General features: G+C 42.5%; 1 protein-coding gene across 1 annotated transcript in view; it reads left to right on the forward strand.

The window, feature by feature from the left end:
- AGBL1 (AGBL carboxypeptidase 1) overlaps window positions 1–15,262 on the forward strand; it is a 338,276-nt gene that overhangs the window by 96,258 nt on the left and 226,756 nt on the right. Inside the window, exons 16-17 of the mRNA XM_067555656.1 lie at window positions 3,347–3,491; window positions 6,421–6,574. Coding sequence (XP_067411757.1) covers window positions 3,347–3,491; window positions 6,421–6,574 — 299 coding nt within the window. The remainder of the gene's footprint in view (window positions 1–3,346; window positions 3,492–6,420; window positions 6,575–15,262) is intronic.

A 15,262-nucleotide genomic window follows, 5' to 3' on the forward strand; every position in this document is an offset into this window, starting at 1 on the left:
AGTGCCAGGATACACCCATGATAAACAGCCACAGTTATTATAAGATTGTCTAATTCACTTGTCGTCTTGGCAGTTTATGTTAACACACAAAATAATATTCCTTTCCAGCAAATTATTTAAGGAACAATGTCAGCATGTTGAATTGGTGAGAATGCACTTGGGCATTCAGTTCCACTATCTGTTTTCAGCTCATTATCTAACCTCCAACTTCTCCGGTGGTTGGATGGTTCAGGGGGTTGATCATGCGCTAGGAAACGGTTTGTATCTAGTTCACCAGTTGGAATCCTGCCCGGGTCACTAATGACTTACTCATTCCTATTTGATAGGTGTTTTTGGTGGCCTTTCTGATGCCACAGAGAGGGTTTCACCTCTTTTTCCAGGGTCCTTGTGTTCACACTATTAAAAATCACCATGACAGTCAGTGCTACCTGGTCTTGTTAGTTTCTAGGAGAGAAGTCAATGCTTAAATATGCCATGGAATGGCATCTCCCTTTTCAGTCCTAAGGGTGGTCTTGGTTAGCCAGGATTAAAACATTGATGGGGTCGTATGTGGGCATGTGCCCAGCTTGTAGTTTGGCCAGAAGAATGGTCTCTTTCAGGTCACTAGGGGGAGCTGCTGTTTTCAACAGATTCTGACTAGAGACTCAAAAATGAGAACACCCTCACAGGGTCCGGTCCTTGGAAAGGGACCTCCACTACATTGTGTTCCAGGAGCCATTTACCAGACCCAGTAATACCCGCCAGCCATTTCTTGTTACTTGGTTTTTGTTACTGATTTTTCCACCAGACGCCCTACCTATATAGATCCAGGCATCCTGCTTTTCCTGCATTTACTAAATGTGTGTGTGTGTGTGTGTGTGTGTGAGAGAGAGTCACATACACCCACCACACTGGAAACCTAAGAACAGGTCCATGGGGGGAAGAAAAACAAGCACATACATTTCAATGGGGTTAAAAGGTAGCAGGACAAGGAGGGCCCTTGGGGATGGACAGAGTAGAGAGAAGATAGATATTTCATTGTTATATTTGACCCATTTCCGGTGGGCCTAAAGTTATGGTATATATGAATTTTCCTCTGCTACTTTAGTTTAAACTGATATCCCATCATATTCCATTTATCACTCCTCCCAGGGCCAGCAATGCTTTCTATTGGTGAAATGCTGCAGGTAGTGAAGGGAGTCAAAGGGCATTTGAGTGAGTCACACTGCTGCTGCCTGGTGTGGAGCCTTTGAACTCCTGGGTTCTTATCTCAGTTCTGCTACTGACTCACTCTGTGGCTTTGGGCATGTCTCTTCACCTCTCTGTCTCAGTTTCCCCAGTTGTAAAATGGGGATAATTATACTGACTTATTTACCTTGTAGGTTCCCAAAGAATGTTAACAGATAAGGAGTTTGTGAGGTTTAATTAACTAATCTTTGTAAAGGGCTTTGAACATGACAAGCGCTCTACAAAGTAAGTGATGAGCATTATTATAATTATTAATTAACTTGCAGTAGTTGCTGTCAGAGGTTAACTGCCTGTACACAGTATGTTTGAAGGACAATAGCAAGCTTTATGATTTGACTAATATAGGGATTCAAATGCACAGAAGATGTAGGTTTCATGCTGATAAAGTCACCATTGGGTCTTGTACATTCTTTCTAAGAACCAATTTATCAGCTTCTGGAAAGAGTGCAGAGCTTTTGGGAGGAAAGGATAAGTCCTATCCATGTAAATCATACAAGAGATGGCTCCTGACCCTCCATTGATACCCAGATTCACTGGAAGAAGGTGTTATGTTGTCTTGATTTTTAAGAAAATGTGGGTGAAATCCTGGCCCCACTGAAGTCAAATCCGTTGACTTGAATGGAGTCAGGATTTCACTCTAATGTTTAAAATTATTTATTACCTGGTTTTTGTTTGTTTGCAAATAGCAGAGAGAAACGGGTCTGGGAGGGGGCGTCAGCTGAGCATAAAATCACTCCCTTTTCTCTGTGCCATTAAAGCAGGAATGCTGCCTGTGTGATTCCTTCCTCTAGCCAGTGCCATTCACCTCACGCATCCGTAACCACTAAATTCACTTGCTTTGAAAAGAAATGTGCTGTGTATTTCTGTAGATGAAGAACTGATTATTCTGGAGGATTTGAGAAGAATAATTATCTCCTCTTTTCACCCCCTTGAATAAAAACAACAGAAAAATAAACTGGTATTGTAAATTTCAGGAGCTGAAATTGCATCTTTTGGTTTCCTCCAGTATTTTGCATTTTAATGCAACATTGATGATAACATTTGTCAAAAAGCCTCACAGTCCTTCAGAATCAGAAGGTTTGGCAACAGCATAATTGGTGCAATGTGGGAAAAATATTGTTTGAAATATACTTCTGGGTGCAATTTGCCATGATATTTCTCTCTAAAGTGCATGAATTGGCTCTTCATCTGTGCTGAAAGAAAATGTTCCTTCTTATCCAGAAGCCACGTCTTGATTAGAGTTAATCCCCCGCAAGAGGGGTTGTGCCGAAAATGCTAAGGGAGATTTGTGGAGTCTTGAAGAGCCAGGTGCCCCCTTGTTACTGAAAGGGAAAGATCCGGAGGGGGTGATTGGGCTGGCCCGTGAGTTGTAAGTCTCCATGAGGTCATTTCCACTTCCTCTCAATCCCAGCTCCCGGCTCTGCTCAGTCCTGGGTTGTGCCTTTGATGGCATATGGAGGATTTTGCTCATGTCCCTTCACCTCACTTTTCCCCTATCTTTATATATTGTTCCAATTCTACCTTTCTTACAGGGATTTAATGGCCAGTTCACTGACTGGGTTCTCACCCCTTCAATGTCTACTCCTCCATAATCTTCATAGACTCTTAGATAGCCTCTCCCCACCCACCTCTGCCCTCTCCCCACCTTCACCTCCCCACGCTAGATGAACTGGAAGCGTCAAACTATGCCCAGTGCTGCCACCAGCTGCTTTGCCTCCAACTCACTGCTCCCCTCTGGTCCTCTACGACCATTGGGTGCCAGATAACTTGCTTGAATCCAGCCCAGCATGCTGGCACTAACCATCACTGTGCTGCCTGTGTCTCCATGTCTGTTGCTTTCCCCACCCTCTCACCTACCTGCTGTAACATGGCCTGTAGCTGTACGCTGGAGGCTGTTCAGTAGCACTGTGTTGCACGCTGCATTGTCTGTCACCGGAACAAGGTCAACTGCATCTGAATGTGGCCCACTTAGAGTTTGCACCATAGCTGGTTGTGGTTGGAGCTCCTCCACAGCTCATTCGTGAGGGAGACCTGTCAGATGGTTCATTTCTTGCATGAGCACCTAAGATGAAGACCCAGAAGCTGACTACGTTTATTCCCTCTCTTTTTCTTCTTCTAGAAACCATTACCGCCGTAGTGCAGCCGCAGCGGGAGGCGTGCGAGGGAAATCCTACTACACACTCACCTTCACCATCACGTTCCCTCACGGCGAGGATTTCTGCTACCTGGCCTACCATTACCCTTACACGTACTCTGCACTGATGGTAATGTTGACCAGTCCCAGGAGGAGACAAACGGGAACAAGATCATGAGTAGTATTTGATATGGCACATATATATAATCCTTCATAGCACTGCTCACAGGATGCTAGCTATTTCTCATAATGCTTTCATTGCCTTGTCCACAACAACAGTCTCTGATCACTCTGGAGGTCAGGATGGAGTAGAAGGATAGCCTTGAGTGTTAGCTACGTGGAACAGGCTGTGATTAAACACTGAGAATCTTTTTAGTATTTACCAGCCAAGCCAAACATGTCACCATTCATTCTGTGCTCCGGCATCTATTCTTAGCGTGTGGACTGCTGTGGGCTAATGGCAAGCTAGGAGGAAAAGGCTGACGGCTTCTCCTATGTGGCTAATATTTTTCGGCCATAATGTAATGACTTGCTGTCGGCCAAGCTGCAGTGTGCAATATTGAAGTGCAGGGCCTGTTTCAGATTTACTCTGTCAGCTGTGTTCTCTTCATCAGTTAGATGACCCCAGTTGTGCTCCCAATGTGTGTGTGAAAAAACAAACCAGCCCAAAGCATAAGGCATTACTGTCTCAAAGCCGTGTTGAAATGGATGTTAAGTTTGCCCTCCTCAGGGGGGGAGGATTTGCTCACATTGCTCCTTAGCGCCCCTCATTGGCCAGCTAGTGAATGATGTCGTGAGGTTTGCAGGAAGGTGTATCCGACTCACCTTCTCAGCTGTACTGGTGGGAGAGCTCCTGGTGAGGCTTCTAAAGAAGGGAATAATAAAGGGAACAAATGGAGGATCCCAGGGAGCACTTTGCTTCACCATTAAGCGTGAGAGAGAAATCGTCCCAAAAGTGAAGATACTGGACATTCAGGCTGGCTCCGTCCCCTTTTCTCAGCCCCCTTTAATTGTCTTGCCATTGATGCCTTTTACCCAATCCCTGTTGCTATGGGCAATAAAAGGGTGGATGGAGCTCTTTTGGCCCCCCTATTTCTAAAGCTCAGATCTCATTAAATGTACCATTTTCCTATTGCACAAGAATGGAGGAGCAGACCATCAAGGAAAGCAAAACATCCTTTCTTATGTAACACCAGCCATGTAGCTCTGTGTGAAAAGCCCAGCATGGCAACGGAGTCTGTATTAGGTTCATTTCCATTCCAAACCACAGCACACAGTTGACTGCTTCGCATCCCACTACAGATGTTCAGAAAAGCTGAATTCAGTACCTGAGATCCCTCAGGTCAAGCCCAGGCTGTCCAAAACATGCTTGTAAGCCTATCTGCACCAGGCCCATTGGACCCAATTACTTCCATGAGCCAATTTGGAACCCAGAGAGAGCTCCAGAAGTTGAATGTGGCATATACTTAAGCTGTTACTGTGAAGACAGGTGTGTGCTGCAGCCATCAGGAGAGTAGCGGACTGTGAGACCGAGGGATGTGAGGAAGGGCCTACTGAATTCTTTATTACCGAAGTACGGTACCAAGTCATGATTTCAGTATGTATTGATTTCTTCTGTTGGTATGTGGGATTGCAATGCTTTGAGAGTTTGTACTCTGTGGGAATCCCTGAGTATCTAGCCTGAATGGTTAGAATTGAGATGAAAGGATGTTGTTATTCTTAGATTCACAGGGTCAGCTCATGAAGTACTTACTCATTCCTTACTCACTGCTTACTCAGGTAAAATGTTCCTTGAAGTCGATGAGAATTTTGCCTCACCAAGGATTGAATGAATTAAAACTGAGTGAAGGACATCAGGATTTGGACAGTGGGTATTAGAAATGGAAAAGAGCCAATAATTATGTCCAGCTGTTGGGCAAAGTAGGATAGTTACCTACAATCTATTCTCCAGAGCAGCTTTGACCAGGCTAATTTAAAATGATGTGAGTGATGGGACTTGCACATTTCCCTTTGGAAGATTATTCTACTACTGTAATTTGCATGATGAACAAATTCTAGCTCGGGTCTGTGCAGCAGTAAGTTTTATTTTAGAGCACGTGTGTGTGGGTGAAATATGTCTTTTCTTACAGATCAGTAATAAAGTAAATGTGATTAGTAATCCAAGGGCATTTGGGAAGATGATAAACTTCTGTGTGGAGCTAGTGATTTAAGAACATTTCTAATAATATCATATATATTTAATAATTGCAGACTTATTCACAGCATATACACTGAGGAACTTCATTTTCAGTGGGTGCACTCACTAATGCATTGTTTTTTGACTGTTAGTAATCAAGTGTATTTGATGAGGAGTAATTCATTTTTAAAAGATTGATATGCTAAATGTTTGCACGTGAAGCTATAATGCAATAGTCCGTTGTGTGGTATCTATGGTAGAAATGGTACTGTTAAGTTTCATTGGTTACTATAGCATATAAGTAATTGATTGTAACAAAACTTCTATATCTATGCAAGATAATTAAATAGGTGTAATAATTTTGGTTTATGTTGTAGATCATTGTAGATATCCAATTGTATTTGTTCAATTAGACACTAGATGATTGGGGTGGAATAGACAGATGTATCAAAGGACTGGTGGTAAGATTTGGAGTCTTTTGTCTCCAGGTCATTGGCTGAAATTTAACCCATATTGGCAGATATCAAAAGCTGTTGTCATCTGATGGTTGCTTGGTGTCCTGCATGAAATGAGTTGATGGTTTTAGCCAAGTTTCCTGTGGGACAGGTGTCCATGTTGTAATGAACTTATTAGAGTATTCACACTGGACATCGAGAGGGAGGGAGTTCTGACTGACAGAAGAAAGAAGAGTAATAACAGAGGAAATTACCACCCAGATTCTAAGGTGTGGGCACAGTATAAATAAATACTGAGACAGATTTCTGATTTCTGAGACAGAAATAAAATGAGTTATCAAAGATTTCTGATTTCTGAGACAGAAATAAAATGAGTTATCAAAACAGCATGAGCTCATTTGAAAGCTGCTTCCTTGCTTCTTTTTCAGTCCCACCTTGAGATCCTGGAAGAAACCAGGAGTCCCGAGAAGGTCTACTACAGACAGCAGACACTGTGCCAGACTCTGGGAGGAAACCCGTGCCCACTGCTCACAGTCACTGCCATGCCAGAGTCTAAAAGCAGGGATGACCTGGAGCAGTTCTGTAAGTACTTACATAAAATCTTTAAAGTGAGATATAAAAAGGTATTGGCTATTTGTGGTCATCATAAATCCCACAGCACTTTTCATAAGGAAGAGGGGTGTAAACGCTCTTCCCTGGATCAAATTCCAACTCTTGTAATTCCATTCTGTCTCCTTAGATTCTCACCTTACATTCAGCTGGACACAGCATTAGTCCTCACTTTCCCTGCTAACCCATGGAGTAGTGTTTGCATGCTGCATGCTATTAAATATTGAAGTTGCTACGCTGCACCCAGGAGGTGGCTGCACTTAAATAGGGGGTGAAGGAATTCCTATGTAAGATTTGTGAACTTCATAAATTGCTTTGGGATCTTTTGGGGATGCAAGGTGTAACAAAAAAGTACATCTTTACATCACTGAGATATCCAGCAATACAATTCTATGAACATTTTGATATCTGAATTTGCACCCGATCAGTTGTGCACAGCAGTATATATGTGGGACATCAACACCAGGTCCATACATAAAGGGAGCACAGAAATATCAGAGTTGACTACTACTATGTGGATCAGAGAAGAGAATTTTGCCTTTCTGCTTTCTTTCCCTTCTAGGGCTGGTGAAAGTTACAGGTTCCATTTTTGGTTCCAGTTTATAACACAGTGACCATAGTTACATTAATATTACAGTGTAATTATGCTGTGGTTATGCTTCACTATCGTAAAGTGTCTATGTATTTTCATTTAGGGAGTATTTACTGTGGAATTATCACCACTTCTGATCATGAATGCAGAATTTCAGGGTGAAATTTTCAAGCAAAATCACAAAGTTGCCCAATTCAACCTTACAATTAAACAGCTTTATACACTGGAAACTGGAGGCATTGTCGAAGAGGGAGAGAACTTGATTGTTGGCATGACTGTTATTTTTATCGTTGCCTCCCTGGTCTGAGCAATTAGCTGCTGCTCCATGTGCTTCAGGTACTTATTTGACATAAACCTGTTTATTTACAAGGAATGAGCATGAAGTTCTGCTTCCCTGAACACGGTAGAAACACACAGCAGTCAGTTCCCTTGATTACAATTTCTGAGCCCACCTTTCCATCTAGTCCTGGGCCCCAAGGGACTGTGTCCCTCAGCTCCTTCTCAGGGCCATACTCACGACTTCTCCTCTTGTTTTCTGCCACTCATATACACAACTGGTTGTCAGTCCCAGGGACACACCTCCAACCCTACAGCTTACGTCCGCTCAGGTTTTGCCATGTGGCCTAGTCCATTTGTTGGTGGCTTTCTGTTGTGTCCATTATCACATAAAGAAGTATTAATTGTGGCTTCCATTTAGCCTGGATGAAGTGTAACTTAGCACACCTCTCAGCTTTAATGAGATCTGTGATTGTCTACAGATAAAAGATCTGGGTGATGACAGCCCTTAACACTTTCCAGTATACCAACATGGCAAAAAAATCAAACCAAAAAGTTCTGATCTCTTTCTGAACTTTTGTTTTGTTTTGTTCAAAATGAACAGTTTGACAGAATCGACACACATTCATGAAACCCTTCAGTGTCACCAAAACTGCATTTTAATTTGGCTGAAAAAAACTCACCCAGCTTTAGTAATGGATGAATTGAACTATTGAAATAATATCCTCTGAACTCAGTTGGAAGTTGTTTGGGGCAATGAGGTGGGGACAAGGCTGAGTCATTTTTCTTGTATATCATGGGCACCTATAGCATGCTCTGTGAATGACAGTGTGATGCATTGGGAAATATTTGTTTTATCAAATGAAAGAGCAGGAAAACCAGGTACTGTGGTTTGTGACATGGGCTGCCTCCAGACGAGCCTGAATAATCATGTATGTGTTTATTTCATTTAAGCAGCTTGGTTAAAAATGGCTTTTTAGGGGGCATGCTGAGCTTAATTTTTGCTGCTTTGCGTTGCTTTGATTGGCAGCTGTTCCTTAGTTTGTATGATAACCCTCCTTTCTCTGAGGTAGTTTCACTGATGAAGGAGCCTCTTTTCCCACTTTTTTGCCATGATAAAAACCTAGCCCAACAAAAACTAATGTACAAAGAACTGAATCCTGCAAGGCCCAAGGGAGCAGACTTCCTGGGAATTACTTCCATTGCTTGGGCAGACCCTGCATACATACCTTTTTAACTCAAGAGGTGATGCAGAGCTGCATCCTGGGAGGACTCAACCCGTGGAGGAATAAGAAGTTGTTGTTGATGTCCCTTGTTGTTTTCTTTTCCTTTCTAGGTCTCTAGGCAATTCGTGTTTCCCAGAAGCCTTAGTTGTTTTGCTTGCCTTTGAAATTGTTTTTCTCCCTATAATCCTCCTCTGTTTTCTTTATTAGACACACGGGGTGGGGAGGAAAGAGATTGCTTCACAAAGTGCACTGGGCAAGCACAGCACGATGCTGCGGGGGGGTACGGCCATCTGTATGGAAGGAAAGATTTGGTGGGGAGGCGTTACTGTGAACACAAAGAATGCTGGGATGTTGGGCAGGAGAGGTACAGAAAATCAGTGCATGACACCCTCTGCGTTGGCTGTGCTTTATTTTTCTCTCTCAGCTCTTTAGATTGGTCTTGTCAGGCTTTTGATTAATGTGGTCCAAGGATGGTTACGTTTGTCTGAGTTAAATTTATTAATGTGCAGCTTGTTAATGAGAAGCACAAGCTGTACACGTTCCCAGAGTTGCACATGCGCATCATGTTGAAGGAAAAGGAAATTGGTTTTTTTTTTCAGACTAGGCCTTCCCTCTCCTGCTCAGTTTATGGGGCTCATTTCAGCACAGTTACCTTTGCCCCCTCTCCTCCACCTACCTCTGACCTGCTTTTGCTATCATGCTGTTTATCCCTTGTGTTATTATTACTGACATATTAGAATAGAAAGACAGAGGCTGGACAAGTTTGATTTTCAGAAAACCACAGGATGCTGGGTGGCAGGGGCAAAGTGCTGTGCTTTGGGTCCCTTTTCCTTTGCTGTTCGCAAACCTTTCTTCTATAGGAAGTCCAAGCATCCCCCTGAATTACGGCGTCTTTGCCCCTTATCCCAACCGTAAGGCCCCTGCTTGCCTTCTGACAAAAAGAAAATCACTTGTCTCCAAAGCTGCCAGCATGTAGCATGCTCATTCAAAGAGCAGGAGGATTCTCTTTCTCTCACCTCTCCTTCTTCTACTTGTTCCCCCTTCCACGCCCCCACCCCACATTTGCTTCTCACAAAGACTTGTTCTGAGCAGATTCAGCCTGCCAAATTATGCTAAAAGCTTTTCCTTGGAAGACAGTAGCAGTTCTTAGAATAATATGGAAAAGCAAGCTCCCCTGGGTGTGACGAGCCGCTGCACTACATCTGCCGTGGGTTTGAAGTTGTCATTTCTGAGTGGTTTTAAAAATTAACGGCACGGAGGGGAAGAGAGAGAAGGGTTATGAAAGAATCTCCCCTTTGGAGGCTTTGCTTCCAACTGTTCCGACCCTAGTCTTTCTCCTTGCTGGGTGGAGGGAGGAAGAGGGGCTCCTTGCTGGGAGAGGGGAGAGATTCTCAAGTGAAAGAACAGCAAAGGGCCAAATCCTGACAGATGCTGGGCTACTGCAGCTCCCAGGGAAGTCAAGGGGAATTTCAGGTGCTCTGCTCTTCTCAGGTTTGGTCCTAAGTTACCGCCCCAAAGGAAGGAAACAGTCTCATACCCAATAGAGGGAGCACAGCCTACACCCATGTTCCATGCTAGTTTGCACATTCTGAACCCACAGCATTATATATTGGATATGCACAGCAACCTGTCAGACATAGAGCTCATCAGCCGCATGAAAGCTCTTGGTAATGCCCTGTGCCAAGCTGAAATGGAAGCAGACAATGGACTTGCCATTGCATTGCCATCAGGTGTCCAGGATTTTCAATGCAGATGGTGCACCTCTCTATCTGTCTAGTTACTTCTATGATCCTCATCCCTATAGTATCTGAGCACCTTACAGTCATCCCTGGGAGGCAAGGAAATATTATTATTCCCAATTTTCAGATGGGAAAATGAGACTCATAGAGACCAAGGATATGTCTATGTAGACAGACGTGTGCTAGTGGGTTCAAAGTAGCCTGCTAAAAATTGCAGTGGGACTTGTGCCTTGGGTTGGAGCATATAACATACAGGTCTGAGGAGTTCATATGTAGAAGGTGTGCACAGGGATGCTGGATTGAATTTTTTCCCCACCATGTCTCTCTCTCTTGTTCAGCTGATGATATGTAATGGTAGGAAGGAAAATAATAATCTCAAGTAGTCCCAATATAGGCAACATGTATCTGAAGAAATCTTGGGAAAGGGACATACACGCAGCATCTGCCATAATCTACCAGTAAGCGCTTCCAGTTCAAATGAATTGTTTTTCCAAGCAAAGCTGACAACTGTTTTGCCAGACATGTTACTATATGTAGGTCCCAGTGATGTCATGAAGGAATGCTCTGGTGACATACCAGTTTATTAGCCCACAGGCACCACAGAAAGTTATGGTAAAGAGCAGAATGAATGCATGGATTAGCTGTTCAAAGACCAATAATTAAAAGAACCAATCATTTAAAGCCAGGTAATGACGAAACTTTCCTCTCTAAGCTAGAGCAAGTGTATCAGTGCCTTGTCACTGTAACAGATGATTAAATTAAAACCTAGAAACCTAAGGAGGCTGATGAATGAATGGCAGTTTCGGTTGTGTTGGGTGGAGGGAACTGAGTCTTTCTTCCAGTGGATTTAATTGGCTCATTCTTAGAGCTGGGCAGGAGCAAAATTTGGTGCATTTTTGAATATTTTCCTTTCCAGAATGGGAAGGAAAGCAAAAAATTTCCTGTGAAACACAATTTATTTTGGGTCAATCAAAATGCTTTGATTGGATAACAATCAAAATATTATCCTGGAGGATAGGTCCAACAATGGCTATTAGTTAAGATGGTCAGGGAGGCAAACCCATGCTCTGGGTTTCCCTAAGCCGCTGAGGGTATATCTATACAGCAAAGAAAAACCTGTGGCTGCCCCGTGCTAGGACCCTGCAGAGGTCCCAGAACTTGGGCTCTAGCCTAAGCCTAGATGTCTACACAGCAATGAAACAGCCCTGCAACCTGTGCCCTGTGAACCAGAGTCATCTGGCAAGGGCCAGCCATGGGTTTTTCTTTGTTGTGTAGACATATCCTGACTGCCAGTGCTGGGACCAGATGACAGGATGGATCACTCAATAATTGTCATGTCCCATTCATTCCTTCTGAAGCATCTGGCATTGGCCACTGTCAAAAGACAGAATACTGGGCTAGATGGACCATTGGTCTGACCCAATATGGCCATTCTTATGTTCCTTTTGATTTTGACCTTTTAAAACTTTTATAAATATTTTTACAGTATAAAAAATAAATTTTGTTGCAAAAAGTTGTTTTGAAATGAAAGATGGAAAACATTCCTTTGTGAAAATGTCAAAATGGGATGTTTTGACATCTTTGAAATGCTTAGTTTTTTTCCTGAACAAAATTTAATCAAAATAGATGTGTTTTTGAAAGGTTTTGATTTAGACAAAAACAACATTTACATAAAAAAAACAGGTTGATGAAAAATTTCAGAACACCTCTACTTGCTATGCATTGAGTTGGTATGGTAGATCTTTTCTAGTTATGATAACCTATTATTTTACTGTTCTATGAATCTATGAACTATAATGGACATATAAATTAATCCTGGAAATGTGTGGGTAAGAATATTACTGTATCCTTTTAGAAATCCTTTCATCTCAGGATCTGTAAGTGCTTTTCAAAAATGAATGGATTTAGCTTTACCCACCCTCTCTTAGGTAGGTAAGCATTATGTATTCCTGTTTTACAGATGGAGAAATTGAAGCACATGGAATTGTAACAAAGTAACAGAGAAATTCTCTGATTGCAACAGCATCTTCTCAGTCCTGGGCCTGTTTCTGCCATAAGCCTGTCCTTCTCCTCAGCTGATTTGAATTGCAGTTGTATTCCCAGCACCGAGTAGTAACCATTATAATATCATGGGGCTCCATCCAGCATCCATTGAAGTCAATGAGAGATTTACTGTTGTCCTCAACACGAATGGGGTGGAGGCTCTTCTGAGTCACTAATGGTTGCTTATTGTATTACATGATAAATATTCAGAAGGTCATCTTCACACCTGGATATGCACTTGTGGATATGCAATTAATGCTGATTATGTAATCTGTTACAAGTATTCCCCCTGATCATTGTGCATGGTGACTATCTTCTAATCAGCATGTGCTGCATCAAAAAGCTGCGTTGCAGGATGATTTGTTTAAAGTGAAATCCAAATGTCCCTGTTAGCTAACAGCAGTGGCAGTGGAAGTGGGCAAAGTATATCAGAAGCTAATGGATGTATGTCTATAACAGCCGATATGTATGGTAGACATTCCCCCCCACATCCTCTCTGTAGAAGACTGGAGAAAACATTAAGGTTGTTAACAGAAGAGGCAGCAGCATCTGTTTGTGTTTAATGAAGTCTTCTGATGTGAGTGTGGGGGAGGGGGCTCTCTTGTTTCACACGTCTGGTAGGGGTACTACAGATATAAGGATGACCTATAGGGTAGGTATATAGGGATGCCTATAAGTCTTTAGGGTTTCTGTGTGCTCTCTGAAATGGATAAATGGAGACCGATGGGATGTGATTATCTGACCTCTTCTTAGAATACAGCCTCATTCAGATATCCACACATTTTTGTGATCAATATCATGCACTTCCTTATGTGCGAACACAAGCTAGTTAGATGGCATATTCCTGCTTTGAGCAGGGGGTTGGACTAGATGATCTCCTGAGGTACCTTCCAACTCTAATATTCTATGATTCTATGATATTGGTTGGTTTGATTTTATTTTTTTTTAATAAAAAGAAAACAAGACACTTTATCTTTAAGTAATAATTTTCAACTAATTTTTTAGAACAATTCCTGAGTGAAGAATAGCAAAGAGACCACTTGTACAGGATACTGGGAAATAATGATTGTGTGGAAAATGTACACAGTTTAATTAAGCACATTGATTAAATCAATATGATTCAAACAGCTTAGTGCTCCAATCAGTTTAATCTCATTAAATGTAATTCAGGCCTCGATAATTGATTAATAATGCATTATAGTTTATGAATTATTGACTCCGAGTTATTATAACTGCTCTCTGCGTGGCAACCGGCGCTGCATGTTAATTATGAAAGGCTGATGCTCTTTTCTTTTGAATAACTTTTTCAAAGCTGTAGATGATGTATCTCCTAATAAAACAGGGATCAAATTAGATCAGAGCTTTGCTGGGCTTAGCCCCTCCCCAAGGAAAACGTGCTCCTTAAATAGGGCTCTAGTCCAATAGCATTAACAGAGAGACGCAGCACACCTGCTTGTGTTAGTGAAGATCTTTCTAGAGGCTGGAGGAGTCGGCTATGGCTGTCCAGCTGGAGTTCTAACTCGAGGGCACTATGTTGCGCTACTCTGAAATAGTAACAATTCCCAGCACATCTGTCATGCTGCTAATGGCATCTGTGCACTAGATCTCCTCTTCCACAAAGACAAGCCGTATAGCCAGCGCTATGGAACCTTCAGGGCCCGCCCCATCCATTGAAAACTATCCTGTTTCCAGAAATTCCTTCTAGAAGTTCAGTGGCCAATGTGGCATGAGCTAATTCTCTCATAATATAGTGTCTAGAGGACATGAGTCCCTGTCACTGAAACCACTTCAACTACTGACACCCTACTCTATACGGCAGTTCAGGAGAGAGACCAAGGACTGAACAGAGAGAGAATGCTTCACTTACCATCCCCAGAGGTGGTCCCTCTAAGTCTGGGGTGTGGCGCATTGTCAGGACACTACCATTGTCTATGCTGCATCTGTTTTGTTGGGAAAGAAAGAATTTCCGTTTCCAGGGCTATCTGTCTAGCTGTTCAGGTACTTACGTGGCTCTCATCAATATAGTGTTTTGGAATCTTTCACCAGCACTAAATTTTCTTAGAAATATTTTTTAGTGAACTTGTTCTACTTCTGTTCATCTCTCTCCTCTCTTCTTTCTTTCTTTTATTTCTGAGGATATTTGCATGGAAACAGGATCTTTGTGCATATGAAAAAAATGTTTTCTTCCTAGTTTTCTACAAACATTATGGGCCTGATTCTCCCTTCCCTTGTACTGCATTTTGCACCACTATAATTCCATTGTTCATTGGAGTTGCTCCTAACTACACTGGTGCCAGTGGCAGGAAACTGTAGTCGTTACTTTGGATGCAACACAGGCCCCTGACTTTGGATGACTGGAAGAGACAAGCTGTTGTGAAAACCGCAATCCAGTTTTCATGCAGATGTCCTTAGTGAAAAAGAGCCTGTCTCTGAGTAAAAGTAGGGCCGTACCCAAGTTGATAGGTTGTTACAGAATTCAGAGCCTGAATTTTCTTTGCACAAATGGCTAGTTCATCAAACACTTAAAGCTGAGGGGCAAAAAGGTTACGAAAATGTCTCAGGAAACTCTCCTCGTTATGCACTTCTATAGTCCCAATCCTCTGCTAGTGACATCCCAGTCATTTCCACAGTGGCCAATTGTGATGCTCCAAGCAGTGGTTTGTTGCTTTCAGAAGCAGCAGACAAACTCCTAAAGAGCTATACTCTTGCTTGAATGCAAACGTCCGTAGCAATAGAGGAGGCTGGTGGAGTGGTACAGAAATCTGAGAGACAGAAGCAGGGCTGT

Source organism: Emydura macquarii, unplaced genomic scaffold, assembly GCF_026122565.2.
Source record: "Emydura macquarii macquarii isolate MOO-44397 ecotype Brisbane River unplaced genomic scaffold, CSIRO-AGI_Emac_v2 contig_1644, whole genome shotgun sequence".
In the NCBI taxonomy this organism is placed as follows: domain Eukaryota; kingdom Metazoa; phylum Chordata; order Testudines; family Chelidae; genus Emydura; species Emydura macquarii.